Raw genomic sequence first — 15,713 nt, forward strand, 5'->3', positions numbered from 1 at the left:
GCTCAGACACATGACATCATCACCATTGTCAAATCTGGACCATTTTCACCACCTCAAAAGGAAACCTTTAGCCGACACCCCCCACCCCAGCTTCTCTTCCCTCCAGCCTTAAGCAACTACTAGTTGGCTTTCTGTCTCTGTAGATTTCCCTATTCTGGACTTTCATAGGAATGGAATAATAGAGAATATGCAGTCTTTGTGTCTGGCTTCTTTAACTTATTACGATGTTTTCAAGGATCGTCCGAGTGGTAGCACGCATCAGTACTTCATGCCTTTTCATGACCGAATAATATTCCATTGTGTGGATACACTGCATATCGATGATCTATTTGTCCACTGGTGGACATCGGGGTTGTTTCCACCTTCTGCCTGTTGTGAATAACGCTTCTATGAGTGTTCACACACAAGGTTTTGTGTAGACGTGTGTTTTCATTTCTCTTCGGTTTATACCTAGGAGTGGAATTGCTGGGTCTGATGGTGGGTCTGTGTTTGCCATTTTGAAGGACCACCAGACTGTTTCCCAAAGTGGCTGCACCATTTTACAGGCCCTGCTGCGGGCTTGAGGAACCGTGTCTACTCTGTCTGCTGAGTAAGTCAATCCTGACCGGAGCTGTCTTGTTCATCATGGTGTCACCACCAGCCCTGGGTGGCCTGACCCATAGCGGGTGCTCGAGAAGAGTCTATTGAAGGAATGAAAAAGTGAATGGACGGGTTCTTTTGAATATGCTGTCCTAAGCTTCCACCCAGACTCTATCCTTACAACCTTCTCTGTGAGTGTCTCCCTGACCCCCTTTCCGGGCATGATCATTAGTTGCCGTTTCTTGTTGCTCCCATACTGTCTGCCTCTCATTATCTATGACTCCTCTGTGAGGTCCAGAGTCCCTTCGGGGTTAAGAGAGTGTCTTAGTCACCACTGTATCACCAGCTTCTAATGCAGGGGTTGGCACAGAATAGATGCTCTGAGTGGGGCTGTGGGGGAAGGAGAGCTGCACCCTAACACTCAGGAGAGGGGATTGTGGTGGGGCCATTGTTACAGGTGGTCAGTGAGGCAGCAGGAAGGGTTTGGGGACCCCACAGAAGGTGGACATGCTACCACCAGGCCTAAGCTCCAGGTCTTGGGGTTCCCTAAGAGGGAGAGGGGACTAGAGGGTCCTCCCCGCTGGCTGGGCTCCTGCCCATCTGCACTCCTTTCCCAGGCTTACACCTGATCCGCACCGAGACTGGTCCAGGATGGGGAGGCAGAGCCCAGGGCTTGGAAGCTGCTGAGTATGGATATGATAGGGGGCCAACTGGCATTCTCCGGGACACGTGCAGGGGACCGTGTGGTAAGGAAGCCTATGTGCATAAGGCCATGGCTTTCAACAAGGTAAGTGACTTGCAATCTATTTGGGTGTGATATGCAGGTTTTAAATGCGATTTGTGTGGATACACATTTATTCCACAAGCTACTTGCAAATTATTCGTATGTAGGTAGCTATTCTGCTTGTATAATAGCCTTCGTTTCCACTTGCGAGCCTCCCAGCACCCAGCCCCAAAAGGCTGCTCATTGGTTCCCCTTGAGCCTTCTTGTGCCCCACAGGGCAAGGTGAATAATCCCGATTCCTGTAGCGTGTCAACAGTCAGTTTATTGGGAACAGACAAGCCCAGAGGCTCACGGCAGAGGTGGTTCCCTAAGTGGGCGAAGCTTCTGCCTGATGCGACACTAGGGGCCTCTGGGGAAATGGGGTCAGAGCAACACCTCCTTCTGTGCAGTCCGTCCCTGAGCCAAAGCCTCCAAGTTGCTGGGCGGCCCCACACCGCTGTAGCCGGGAAAACATGTTTATAACAGACCCAAAACAAGAGGACCTAAAAGGAGAAAGGCCAGCACCGGGGGTGGGATGGGAAGGGTGAGGAAGGGCTATATACAGAAGGTAGAGGAGGGGCTTGATTCAATTGAGCAAACAAATGGTGTCCAGTCTTGACTGTCTCCGTCTAGTAAGTATTCCATGTTCCTTTGCCTTTGCTCTAGGCATTTCCCTGGCCATCGGCTGCCGATGTGGTTCAGGGAAAAAATGTATTTTCATAGTGTGAGTTTAGCATACCCGGGCAGGTAAATCTACTGCCCTAAAGATCCCTTCTTGATTCTGTGTACTAAAGAGGACCGTGAACAGGTCTGGAGTGACCCTGAAATGCTGGCACTTGGCTTTGGACTTCATAATTCTGGGGTGCCTCTTTTGGATAATTGCAATAGTGCGTGTGTTAAAAGAAGTTCTCTTTTCTTAAGCGCGTGAGAGCCGGAGGTAAGGGAGGTGGGGAACTTCCAGGGGCAGGGAGTGGGAGACTGGCTTCCTACCCAGTCTCTTCCAGGAGGGAAGGAATCTTCCAGGAGATAATCCACAAAGCAGAACTTTGATGTGTCCACCCCCAAGGTCTAGCTCAGGGCCTGCACATAGCCAAGTGGAAGGTGACTCTTAAAGATACCCGAGGGGCGGCTCCCAGCGTGGAAACCTGAGGGAAACCTGCGGTCAATACAGGATGGGGTTTGGGAATATCCTTGTTTTCAGCCCTGGTTGGGGACAACATCCGGGGTCGGGGTTAGCACCCTGTCCCTGGGCTTGCGGCCTCTGGGGCAATGCTAACACTTGTGGCGGGAGGAGCCGCACGCAGCCCCCAGCTTCATGCCAGAACTCCGCCCGCTCACAAAGCCCAGTAGCCCCTGGGGCTCGCAGGGGATGTAGAGTTCACCGGTGCCCACGACGCTGCAGCCCCCGCTGCTCTTGACACCGGTGCCCAGCATGGGTGTGCTGACCACACACGGCTCGTAGAGGACCGCGCCTTTGGAGCTGCTCACGGCTGTGGGAACAGAGAGGGATGCTCAGGGTCCTGCCCTGTGTAGCTCGAAGGGCGCTGTCCTGAAACATCTCAACCAGGCCATGCCCCCACCTGCTGCCACTCACCGACAAGGACACCCCCATGCCAGTCACCAGCTTCCCACCTAGCCACAAACAGTGCTGAGAAGCTCTCCCTCTGCCTCTCTTTGTTTCCCAAAGCCTCTGCCTCTACTTCATGCTCGCAGTTTCTACTTGTCTGAGCCTGTTTCAAAACTGTTTCCTCCAAAGAGGCGTCCCTTTGTCACCATAGTTCCTGGCAGCGTCTGGGACCCAAAGCACTCAGGCCTTGCTGCCTATCAGCAACTAATTCTGACTCCCAAAGACTTGGATAGTCCTGAAGTAGAGCCTCTCTGTCTGCCCAGGAGCTCCTGGCAGACAGAGCTCTTCCTTGGGGTGGGGGAGGCACGCTGAAGTCTGGGCAGGGGTGACGTGGTCTGTCTTTGTTGGGTTGGCCAGCCCCCGCACCCCAGAGCCCCAGGGGAGTGCTCATCTACTCACAGATATTCACGGGCCCAATGCCTTCACACAGCCTGCAGTGGAAAGAAGGCACAAGGTCACTGCATCACAGAGAACAAGGTCAATGAATGTGGGGCATCTCTTTTCTGTCCCCCCCTCCCCACCCCGTGGACTATGTTAAGGAGAAGGGCCTGTGGATTATGTGCTGTCTTGGAAGTTCCCTGACGAGCAGGAGGCAATCGCAGCCCCAGAGACCAGAGGGCCGGGGAATACGCCCTTGGTTCTTGGCCTTGACTAACCTGTGCTCCTCGCCCTCCAGCAGCCGCCTGTAGGTGGCGATCTCGATGTCCAGGCCCAGCTTGGAGTTCATCACCTCCTGGTACTCCTTGAGCAGGCAGGCCATGTCCTGCTTGGCCTTCTGCAGGGCCTCCTCCAGCCCTGCCAGCTTGCACTTGGCATCACTGAGAGCCGCCTCACCCTGCTGCTCTGCCTGGGTCACTGTGGCCTCCAGCTTGCAGCGCTGGGGGAGGGGGCACAGAAAGGCATTACTGGGGGCCCTTGGGGCCCGAGGCTGACTCTCAGAAGAACAGGGAGGACGTGGCCATTGTGAGATATAAAAAAATATGTCTATTGGTCTCTGCCCCAGTTCCTGGTGCAGAACTCTTAAATCCTCGTAATTTCCCAAGTGATAAGAGCATTAGGAGCATCTTCTGTTCTAATACTTGGTCTTTGACCTTAGGTTCTGACACAGAGTTCCCGAATCCTTTGGAATTCCTGGATGGTAGCCATGTCTTTTGTTCTAGTAAGGTGACTCTGGGTGGGTCCTGGATGGCTCCTGGGTAGGGGGCTGGTCACCAGAAAGACCAAACCATGATTAGAAGCTTGGAATTTCCAGCCCCACCACCCCCTTCACTGGAGAGAGGAGACGCGATGGAAATGCAGTTAATAATAGATCATGCTTATGAGAGGAAGCTTCCATAAAAGTCCCCAAAGCATGGGATTCACACAGCTTCCGGGTTGGTGTAAACAGGGAGGTGCGGAGACCATCATGTGCCCAGAGAGGGGGACAGAAGCTCTGGATCCTTCCTGCCTCCCTCCCTTGCCTTGTGCATCTCTTCCCATGGATGTTCATCTCTATTCTTTATCATATCCTTTTATAACAAATGGCTAAACAGTAAGTAAGCTGTTCTTCTCTAGCAAATTAATGGAACCTGAAGAGGGGGTCATGGGAACCTCCAATTTACTGCCGATGGGTCAGAAGCACAGGGGACAACCTGGACCTGCGATCGGCATCTGAAGCAAGGCAGTCGTGAGGGACTGAGCCCTTGCCCTGTGGGATCTGACCCTCTCTCCAGGTGGGTAGTGTCAGAGCCGAATGGAGCTGGAAGACACCAGCTGGGGTGGCTGAATTGGCTGTGTGAGCAGCTTTGTGCGTGTGGGAGTAATGTGACAGTAAAAGGGACACACAGGAGGAGGAGGGAGGTTTCCTTCACAGTCACGGTGACATGCCAGGTTCACAGCCGCTGTGCGTTTTGTCCTAGGATTGTGACAGTTGGTTCCTCCAGAGAGTTGGGACCAGTTCTGTCCATAACAGCTCAAGAAGACCTGAGCGATTTCTTAGGGGCTAATCAATTTGAAGTGCCTGCCTGGTCTTTACCAGCCTAGGAGAATGGAGTGGGTCTATGTTTATGGACTCCTGGGAGTCATGAATTTTAAGATCTTTGGACTGAAGGCTTTGTGTAGGAAGGGGCCATGGTGAGCATCTTTTCTAAGCCCCCGTCCAGTGAAGCACCCTTGCTATTTCATCTGTGACCAAAGGTTGCCTAGCCTCTGCCGGGACCTTGCTATTTCCCAAGGTTGCTCCTGCTATCAGTCAGCTTTCGTGGAAAGGGCTTGTTTCCTCTTAAGCGAAGGGAGCACAAATTCATTGCCTCTTTGAGGTTTTCCCAGGGAGAGAGGACCCACCTCCCCACCCCCGACCAGCCGGCAGGGCAGCCTGTAATGACAGCCTCAGAACAAGGTCTTTCCGGCCTCACCTGGGCTTTCACATTCTCAGTTTCTTGCTGAAGCCGCTGGATCAGCTTGTTCATTTCCAGGATCTCATTCTTGCGGTTGCGGAGATTGTCACAGTGGGTCCCCGCTGTCAGCCACAGCTCCTCATACTGCGGGGACAGGGAGATCAGAACCCCGCAGCCCCCTCCTCCCCCACTTGTCCTGAGTCTTTCCAGGACTTTCGTAGCTCAGGGCTCTCTGGTTTCTTATGCTTGTTCTGCTGCCCATCCCTTTTCCATTTCTGGTCAATTTTGGGGTTCTTTTCTGGGCTTCGTCTTATTTCCTTCCCCAGCCCTGAACCTTTGGCCTTATTAAATGCTTCTCCAAGCTCTCCTTTTCTCTGTTTAGCTATTCTGTGGCTCCTCTTTTTTCCCCCAGCCCAGAGCCCAAAGGTCTCCTGAGGGCTCTTTCCCTATTAGATCTCCCTCTGGACCTTAGAAGAGATTTCTGGGCTAAGCCTGGGATGTTTAAGGCATCTGGGAGTGAGGACAGACCACCAGGGTGAGTGCCTTTGTCTCTTCTCTTTCAAAACAATTGAAAGCAAACTGCAGTGTTACTTCCTATTTTGCCTTAACATTTTTTTTTAAACCTTTGCAATTCTGAGTTCAGTTTCTGAATAATGTTTTCCAGACTAGGCTATAGATTAAAAGATTAGCCAGCTTCAGATTTGCACATAATGGATAAGAGCACTTTGCATAGAGAAGGCAAAACAAGCGATAAGCACACGTATCACTCTCTTTTGGCTCTTTTGTTGTTGGGCTGCGGTGACAAAGCATGCAGCTGCCTAATCAATATCTACTGTCCTCTTCCTCCAACAGAACTCTGATCTTGTTTGGGGTGGAGGTGAGCCCAGATGAGTGAATATTTCTTGGCCTTTTCGTAATGAGATTTATGGGTAATACTTCCAGGAAAGCTGTTTAAAGTGGGAGATGACTCATTCGGCATGTTTCTTTTGCCCTGCATTCTTTTTCTGCCTTGGAATGAACATGTGAGGTTAGCTGTATGGCAGCCTTCTTGGGACATGAGGCAACCGTGAGGATTAAAGCAATGTTGAGGATGGCAGAATAGAAAGCTGGAAGGAGCCTGTGTCCCTGATGGCAACATAGAACCCCCATGTCACCTGTGGATGATCTATTTCTGTAACCTCTTTGAGGACAGGGATGGTGTGACTCTTAGCATCCTCCCTGTGCCACAGGCCTCAGCAATGTCGTCCTTCCCTGGCCCCCCTATTTCAAAGCTCATTCCTGCACCATTGCGTACGCTTCATGCTGACTTATTTTGTTATAGCACACGTCACCATCTAATGTACATCCCTTGTACTTACTCATCTCATTTCTTGCCTGCACCCCACCCCCACCCCACCCCTGTCTCTGGGATGAATGTGACACGAAGGCAGGGTTAGCTGTCTATTCTGTTCTCTGCAGGAATCCAGCATCTGAAACAGTGCTTGGCGATACACAGTTATTGGGTGAATAAATGAGTGAATGAATGCATGGTGCCTTTCTCAGACAGGCCAGGTGAGACAGACGTGAAAATATTTGTGAAATCAAACTGCCCTCGGGGCATCTCCTTCCCTCCCAGCAAGCCCCTAATTCCCTAAGTCTGGGGCCGCCTTAATGATGGCTTCTGCCCTGCCATTAGTGCGCACTGCACCATTAGCCTCCTCGAGGCTTGAAGCCCACGGTCCCTCTTCGCAGTCATTGCCAACTAGTGTTTCTTGAATGCTGCTTAGAGGAACACTGCAGTGGATCCGTGGGTGGGTAACGCTGGGGCGTGCTGGCACCCTGATGACAGGCCTGGGCTGTCTGCGGGGTCCCCTCCCACACGCTCTGCAGGGCGCTGGCCTGGGGCCTGGCAGGAACAACAGAAACTGGGTTTATGGGGTTCCGTCTGCCCTCATTATCTCCTCACTCACTTCCTGGGGGAGAGGGGGTCCGGGGTCCCCCACCCCCAGCCCCACCCTGCCCGGGCCTCACCCGGCTCTGGTACCAGGCCTCGGCCTCAGCTTTGCTACGGCTGGCGATGTCGTCATACTGGGCCTTGATCTCGGCCACGATGCCATCCACATCCAGCTCCCGGCTGTTGTCCATCTTCACAATGACGGAGGTCTCCGAGATCTGGGACTGCAGCAGGAAGATCTCCTAGGGTGGGGGCCCAAGGTGGGAGTGTGTGAGCGCTTTGAGGATAAAGTGGGGGAAGGGAAGGGGGGAAGCAGCTCTGGTCTTCCCAGAGCAGACTTGCACAGCACTTTGCGTGGCTGTCCGGAGCCTTCTATCACCAACCTGTTCCTCGTCTCGCTTCTAGTTACAGAGACCCAAGGGCCAAGGTCTGGACCCTCTGACTTCTGGGAGTCTCACTGCCTGGCAAACCAGCTGTCTGCTTGATTTCTCCCCATTGTACTTTGGAGTCAGCTTGCCCAGAGTCCCCGCTGGAGCTCTCCCACTCTGTCCTGCCCACGGAACCGCCCCCTGACCAAGCACCTGCGGGCAGTGGGGCTGCAGGTACCTCCTCATACAGGCCTTTTAGGAAGTCGATCTCCTGGAGCAGAGCCTCCAAGTTGGTCTCCAGGTCAGACTTCATCAGGAAGGCTGTATCCACATCCTGTGGCCAGAGCAGTGACAGCCACAACCTGGGGCTGGGGGAACATGCGAAGGCCATCCCCTCCGCCAACTGGGGCCACCTCTCAGGCAAGCCGGTGGCAGTGTGCGATCCACGTGTAGACCCACGTGGGAGTGAAAAGGTGACAGAGCTAAGGATGGGGGGAGGGGCCCCAGGGAGAGGAGCCCCAGTCCCAGGACCCCACGCTTGGGCCTGGCACCCTGATGGTGAAGGATCTGAGGGAGTGGGTTTTGAAGGCACCCTGAATGCAGTTTCTCAGAGCCCACTGTGCAAGGCATGGACCATAAAATATCCAGGCATCTGTCTGAAAAACTCGCTATTGTTTTCATCTTTTGTGGTTAGAGGCAGAGTTCTTGTCTGGCTTTTGATTTGGCATTCACCATATCTCCAGCTTCTCGGGTGGGTCTAGACACAACCCTTAACCAGGTTGGGCCCCCATGAGTTGGGAGGTGGAGGCCAGGTCAATCACTGCCCATCTGCAAGAAGTAGGGGGGCGGGAGGCTGGCCTTCCTCTTTCCTGGGGTCAGTGGGGATGGCCCCGGGGGTTGAGGGGCGAGAGACCCGATGGGGGGGATGGGCTGCAGACACATTTGGGCATAGTCAGGGGCTGAGTGTGGCAAGGCCGGCTGGGCCAGCTCCAGGGCCCTCTCTCTTCTCCTGTCACCTTCCCTTACCTTCTTCAAGGCAACAAACTCGTTCTCAGCAGAGGGTCTCAGAGAGAGCTCCTCTTCATACCTGGTGGACGTGCAGGAAGAAATGTTTTAGCCTATCTTGGGGTGTTTGGAAGCCACCTTGGCGTCCAGCCTGAGGGAGGGGGCCTTTGAGACAAATCTGCCTCTCACTGGCTTAATGTCCTAAGGAGCCACCAGATCCAGCCGCTGTCACTGGACCCCTCTGGCTCCTCCAGCCACTCGGGAAGGATAGTTGTCATCACAGTCTCTTGTTAGCCACTTTGCATGTTTACCTCCCTCCCTGCTCCCCAGCAGCTTGTTCCTATGATCAATCATCTTTCGGGAAGTCCTTCATAAGGCTACCTGCATTCGATCTTGCTGCTGAGGAAGCCCACTTCATCCTAGAGTTGTTTCCTCTGGGAAGGTGGTAAAGAGTCGGCTGTCTGCTGCTGGTTTAGCTGTCCTCTCCGAGTCATTCTGACGGTTGGCTGCAGTCACCGAAATCGCAGCAGACCCAGAGCCCCTCCCCTCCAGGTGAGTTTGGAGCCTGACCTCTACCTGCAGCTCATTTGCAGAGGTAGCAGTGACCCACTTAACCAGAGCCTGACCATCTAGGCTCCCAGGATGCTCCTCGCCCACTCACTGCCCCCCTGGGCAATGGAATCGAGGTCAGGGGATTCAGTCTGGCTAGAATGACTCAGTCTGATGAGTGACATTGATCCATTAAAAGCTTCACGTTGCTTCCTGACGCCCATCCTTCCTTTCTGCAGGAGAGTCGGCCTCAGCATGGCCACTGGAAGTTGAAGCCTGATGTCTGGGCGTGAGCCCCAGCTCAGTCACGTGCTAGTCAAGGGACTTGGGGTAAGGGACTTGGTCCCTCTGTGCCTCACACTCATCATGTACAGCCCGAGAACACCGGTCCAGCCTCACAGAGCTGCTGTGAGTTAACACCATTTAACTCTGCCTTCTACCCCTCTCCACCTTCCCAATCCAAAGTCCTCATCCTGAGATGCAAACTATGTCTCCTGACCACCTGTGTCTTCCCCACCGAGAGAGGCACTGCTCCTGCTGAGAGGGCTGGTCTTGCCATGTCCCACCTGTCATGGTCTGCTTAAGTTGTCCTTTCTCACTTGGCACACTCTGGCCCTCCCTGTAACCTGCACCTGTCCCTTCCCCTTTCCTACAATCTACTTTGGACTCCCCTTTCTGGAAGACCCAACTGGAATGAAACTTCATGAAGGCCCCAAGCAAATGGCACCTCCTCCGGGAAGCCCTCCCTGGGCCCCATCTGCTCTCTCACTGTCTGGGTATTCCTCTCCCTTTCTGCCCTGTACCCCGTTGTCACTGTGGGTGTGCGTGATTGGGGGTCTGTGCCAGACCGGGGTGTTGTGAGGGAAGGAGCCAGCTCAGCACAGTGTCAGGCACCAAGTAGGCGTATGACTGATACCTGCAGCACAAGTGTCCCCTGTGAGGCTCCGTTCCACTGACCCCCCATCCCTTAGAAACCAGTGCTATGAGCATATTTTCACTACTTTTTGTCTATGGAAATGTGTCTCTCTCAAACCTCCCCTACCAACATGTGGTCCCATGGGACCCTAGACTTGGAGAGACCCACCTAGGACCCATGGGGCAATTTATCTGGGCCTCAAGCCTCTTGTAGGCACCGGACCTAGTAGCCTGCAAACTCTTAATTAACACCTGCTTCTCAGCTACCTTCTCCTGTGAGTCAGGCCTTCAGGGAGGGCGAGTCTAGCAGGTCTACATAAGCTTAACCACAGGAATTGGGGACATGGAGCCCTGATGGGGAGGAGGGCCGGTGGCTTCCAGCTGTGAACAGGAAGTCTGGGAGCTGAGCATCAGGGAGCGAGAGAAAACGTGGGCTACGTTAGCTTGGATGTGGTCCGAAGAGATGCCAGGAGGGGCTTATCAGGAGGAAGGGACAGCGGGAGCAAAAGCTTGGAGGGAAGAGGGTTTGGGGGCCTGTTCAGGGAATAAGAAGTAGCTCTGGATCTGAATGGGGGTTGATGGAAGATAGGGCAGAACGGGAGGCGTCGCAGAGCCCTGGAATGTGGGAAACGCCCGGAGAAAGAGCTTGTATTACCTAGAAATGAGGAGGGCCTAACTGAGGGTAGGTGATGGGAAGGGTGGTGAAGACAAATACACAATTTCAGAGCTTCTGCAGTGCCTGGATGCTCTGCCTGTCTTCCCACTGCACCGTTCCTCCACCCAATCAACTAGATGGGGAAACTGAGACCCAGGTTGTTTATATAGCTTGCTCCAGGTCTCCTGTCTGGGCGAATGTGGGCCATACTCACTTTTTCTTGTAGCTTTCCAGTGCGTCCTGCAGGTTGCTGAGCTCCGACTCCAGCCTGGCCCGGTCCCCCGCCACGAAGTCCAACTGCTTCCGCAGGGTGCAGATGTAGTTCTCGAAGATGGGCTCTATGTTGCTCTGGCAGCATCTCTGCTGCTGCATGAAGTTCCACTTGGTCTCCAGCAGCTTGTTCTTCTGCTCCAGGAATCGCACCTGTGGCCAAGAACAGGATGTCACTGGAGAGCAGGGAGCCTGGGGACCACGGCCGGGAGAGAGGAAGCGGCAGTGGGATCAGCGTGTGCTCTTACTCCCAACACACTGCCGCCAATGTGCCGACATTTTCAGGTGAGGAACTCTGTGTAGACAGGCACCTGAGTATATGTCTCCATCTCTCCCCTGCTTCGGGGAGCCTAGGGGACCTCCTCCTTTCACCCAGGGGCTGCATATTGTCATGGGAGGGTTACAGTGCCAAGAGGCCTGGGACAGGTCCACCTTCCAGCCCTGCCTGCCAACCCCCCACTAGCCTTGTCACCTTGGCCAAGACATCTGGCCCTAAGCTTCTCACTTGGTGTTGTATATGGGAAGCACTTCAGAAATTGTCATACTGTCAGCTGGTGACATTATGCTTAGGAGTTCAGGCTTTCTTTGATCACAGCCCAGGGGCACTCAGGGGAGGTCAGATTAAAGGCTTCATTCTAGACCTCTAAGCTCTTTTCCTCTGCTGCACCCTGCATGATTGTGTCCAAAAATGACCCCTGTTATGGCAATGGGGAGAGCCACTGGCCCAGCTTCTCCCTTTTGGTGGCTTGGAAACCAAGATTAGGAGGTGCTAAGTGAGCTAATCACAGTCACCCCATTAGGCAGAGGGAACATGGCATCCCATCCTCAAAGGAAATCTGCAGAGGAAGAAATGTTGCCGTACTTCTGGTCACCGGCCACATGGAAGGCGGTGTGATGTTGCTGAAGCTCAGAGCCCACAACTTAATGAGCTTTAAAGATAAAGCTGTAAGTGTAACAGTTCCCATGCGCTAAAAGAAGTTTCTTTTTGGAGCACTTTTATGGGTGCTGCCTACCACCTTTGATTCTCCACCATCACGACCGCCTCCCCTACTGGGCAGCAAGGGCCTTGAGACCGGGAAGTGAGGTTTGCACGGGGCCTCCGGGCGACAGGTGGGAGTAAAGCCAACCTGAGGCCCCGGCCTCCTGACCGCTGACCCAGGATCCTTTGCCCTACACATTGGGGTGAGCAGAAATGCTGGCTCAGACCCTGGCATGTGTCCTCATCCCGAGAGCCTCCCTGGGGTATGTGGATGGGTACAGAGGCGGCTGCATGAACTTCCACTTGGTCAGTTCAGTGCCTTTCAAAGGGAGCACCGCACCCTTCCATGTAGGCTTTTAGAGCCGTGGCTTTGGGGATAAAAGATATAAGGGTTTGGTGATAGCCAGCTCCCTGTGTTCCCAGCTCTGGCTTCTCCATCTTCTCACACTGGGCCTTTGCGGGTGGCAAATCTGGGGTTCACAGTGCCCCTCCCTGCCTCCAGGCCCAAGGGTCTCGCACCAGCTCAGGCAGTCCAAAGGCAGATCTATTGTTTTTTGTTTTTTAAATTTTATGTTTATTTTTGAGAGAGAGACAGATAGACAGACAGGCAGACAGTGCAAGCAGGGGAAGGGCAGAAAGAGAGGGAGACACAGAATCCACAGCAGGCTCTAGGCTTTGAGCTGTGAGCACAGAGCCTGACATGGGGCTCGAACCCACAAACTGGGAGATCATGACCTGAGCCAAAGTCGGAGGCTCAACCGACTGAGCCGCGCAGGCGTCTCAGAAGATGCCTCTATTGTTAAAGCCTCATCTACCTCCTTGGTTTTTCTTTTCAGTATCTATCATTGCTTTGGACGTTCCTCTTGTAGTCTGACCTCAGGCAGCCTTGGTGATTTTACCAGATAATATTCAGAGAGAGAGAAAGACGATGTAGTAAAAAAAAGGAACGAGCAGGCAGAAATGTCTAGTGCTGAGCCTGATCTAAGCAGCTGTCAACGATTAGTGGTCATACAGTACAGGAGACCCAATCAGTCACCTGTGGCTTCTCCATTGCCAGTCTCTCCCTGCCTGCCTGGACTGGACACAAGGTGCTCTCTGCATTCCATGGCCCCAGAGTGTGGGGCCTCCCTATTACCTTGTTGATAAAGGATGCAAAGCGGCTGTTCAGGCACTTGATCTGCTCCTTCTCATCCCTCTTCACCCTCTGCACGGCCGGGTCGATCTCCAGCTCCAGAGGCACCAGCAGGCTCTCATTGATGGTGACGGGGGCGATGCAGGCCGAGGGCCCACAGGCGGCCCCTGCCCGGTACCCGAAGCCAGGCAGGCCACACCTGGAGGCGACCCGGGGCCTCCCGAAGCCCACGTTGCACAGGCTCCGGGAGCCCAGGCAGCCCAGGGCGCGGAGGCCGCCCCCACCCCCGGGCCGGCACGGCCCCTGGCTCACCGCATAGTGGGTGACCATCCGGGGGAGGATGGCTGAGCACGAGCTGAAGCTCCGGCTGCCACACCTGGAGCCCGGGTGGAAGGAGCGGCACGACATGGTGGGACAGAGGCAGAGAGATGGCTGGCGGGGAGAGCGGGAGGTGCGAGTTATCAGGTCAGCCCCCTTCCCACCCTTTTATTTGGTGAGGGATGGAGGGCTGGGCAGGGTCAAACCCCAAACCACCATTAACAGGTTTATAAGCTTGGGCTATTGGCAGCAGCTAAGCACTAAGGTGGATAATTAGGGTAGCAAAGAGCAAAGAGAGGGAGCCAATGGGCAGTGCCAATGTCCTCTTTCCTCGTTTATGGGGGTGATGAAAGGGACCAGCCAGCCACACGTTGGGCATATTGGGTGGCCCAGCCTCAAGGAAAGGGAGAGTGGGACTTTATGCCATTTCATGGTGTGTTTGGGGGATGAATTATACCCTCCAGTTGCCCCAGGACTAGAGGCCAAATTAATGATGCTTGGGGATGCTCTATTTCCCTAAGGCGGCCTTTCTGCTTTTCTGCTGATGTGTCAGACCCAAGTGCCCTCTGCGGGCTCCTAGGGGGTCCTAGAGGCTCCCTGGGAGGGAGGATTTGGGGTGAGAGAAGCCTCCACAAGCAGGCTCAGGCCAGGCAGGCACTGATTCTGACTCAGTGCCTCTAGGGCTTCTGACATTGACTCTTGTTTTTGGGCCTGTTGAGTTCAAAAAAGCCTGCAGGGGGCTCAAGAGGAGATGCTTTGTGCTTGAGGACGAGAGAGGTAGGGATGCTCTCCCCAAGATTCTTTGGGCCCTCAAAGATGCATCGTGGTCCACCATCAGATTGACACTACTGTGTCACGATTCTTTTGCCTTTTCTCCTCACCTTGTCCCTGCCTTGCTGAGATAAACAGAGCCTGCTCTGGCCCAAGGACATTTCTGGGGACAGTCGTTGCCCTCAGGAATTGTTCAGGTAGATGCGGGATATAGGCTTTCTCCCCAGCACCCAGGTCCCAGCTCTTTGGAGATGCTTGAAATGCCCTCACCCCCAATTCTCTTCCCTCCCCCTCTCCATTAGCGCCATCAGTGAGACCTCTGCTGTGGCTGACTGTCTTTTCCTTCCACACTGGCTGTTCTCCAGGTCAAAATCAAGCCACTAATAATAATAGCAGCTTACTGGGTGCTTACTGTGTGCTGGGATCACCATGAGCCCTCCATCCACAATCTCATTTAATTGTATGATGGCTTCATGATGCAGTTTCTGCTTTACAGATGAAGAAAGTAAGAGGCTGGGTGATTAAAGTGCTTAATTAAAGTACCCCAAACCACACAGCTTATCTGTGGTAGGCTGGGTTTTGAGCCTATTCTTTCTGACATCACTGTGCTCTGCTGCTCTGGTAGGGAGAAGCCTGATTAAGAATGGGGGTGGGGGGGGAGTCTCCTGGGGCTCCTGAGCAGCTCAGTTGGTTAAGTTTCCCACTCTCGATTCCGGCTCAAGTCGTGATCTCACAGTTTGTGAGTTCAAGCCTCTCATGGGGCTCTGTGCTGACAGCATGGAGCCTGCTTGGGATCCTCTCTCTCCCTCTCTCTGTGTCTTTCCCCAATGTGTGCTCTCCCTCTCACAATAAATAAATAAATAAACGTTTAAAAAAAGAATGGAGGTCTCCTGCCAGTATGCTTATGTCGTCTCTGTCCCACCTGTACATCAGGAGACGGGAACTCCACAGTTTTGGTCTAACGGTGACATTTCACACTCTTCCCTTTTTCATAGTCTTAACTTTGGGTCCTGGAGTGCTGGGGAGGGAAACTGGGGCTTGGGGAGGTCAGGGATGTAACAAGGGTCCGTGGGCAATGGCGGGAGGCAGAGGTGGGGTGGGGTGGGTCTTGTTGCATGATGAAGAAGGGGATTCCCATTCCACCCTGTGGTTGAGAGTCACAGAGGTGGGCCCAGGGGATAGTGTTAGAGGTGCTGGAGACACCAAGAAGCCAGACTGGAGGGCATCGCCCCTCCACCCCCATGGAGCATGGTGCCATGATGTGTTGGGTTCCCGGGAGCCCAGGACCAGAGCTTGGGAGCAGAGAGTAGGATGCTTTCCGGGATTAGTTGTGGGTGGAAGGCATCTGCTCCAGGATAACACCAGGTCCAAGGCTGCCCACTGAATGTGAGACAGGACACAGACTCCACCAAGACCTAGAGAGCTCGGTGACACTTTATTGAAGCGATTTCAGGAAATAGCAGGCATGGGGAGC

At 53.9% G+C, this 15,713-nt stretch overlaps 1 protein-coding gene across 1 annotated transcript; it reads right to left on the reverse strand.

Moving 5' to 3' along the window:
- Positions 1 to 2,614: 2,614 nt before the first annotated feature.
- KRT82 (keratin 82) lies at positions 2,615 to 13,558 on the reverse strand. The gene is made up of 9 exons (XM_077753451.1): positions 13,154 to 13,558; positions 10,984 to 11,192; positions 8,672 to 8,732; positions 7,884 to 7,979; positions 7,355 to 7,519; positions 5,363 to 5,488; positions 3,626 to 3,846; positions 3,369 to 3,400; positions 2,615 to 2,832 (listed from the first exon to the last, which is right to left on the reverse strand). Exons 1-9 carry the CDS (start codon positions 13,556 to 13,558, stop codon positions 2,615 to 2,617), a joined length of 1,533 nt encoding a protein of 510 aa, XP_077609577.1.
- Between the last annotated feature and the right edge of the window lie 2,155 nt (positions 13,559 to 15,713).

The sequence above is a fragment of the Crocuta crocuta genome, unplaced genomic scaffold (genome assembly GCF_008692635.1).
Source record: "Crocuta crocuta isolate KB4526 unplaced genomic scaffold, BGI_CrCroc_1.0 scaffold30, whole genome shotgun sequence".
NCBI classification, from domain to species: domain Eukaryota; kingdom Metazoa; phylum Chordata; class Mammalia; order Carnivora; family Hyaenidae; genus Crocuta; species Crocuta crocuta.

Coding starts and splice junctions, on each gene's coding strand:
- KRT82 (XM_077753451.1), bottom strand. CDS start 13,558: ATGTCGTGCCGCTCCTTCCACCCGGGCTCCAGGTGTGGCAGCCGGAGC. Junction 11,193..13,153: donor TTGCATCCTTTATCAACAAG/GTAATAGGGAGG, acceptor TCTTGGCCACAG/GTGCGATTCCTGGAGCAGAA. Junction 2,833..3,368: donor CATTGGGCCCGTGAATATCT/GTGAGTAGATGA, acceptor CTGTTCCCACAG/CCGTGAGCAGCTCCAAAGGC.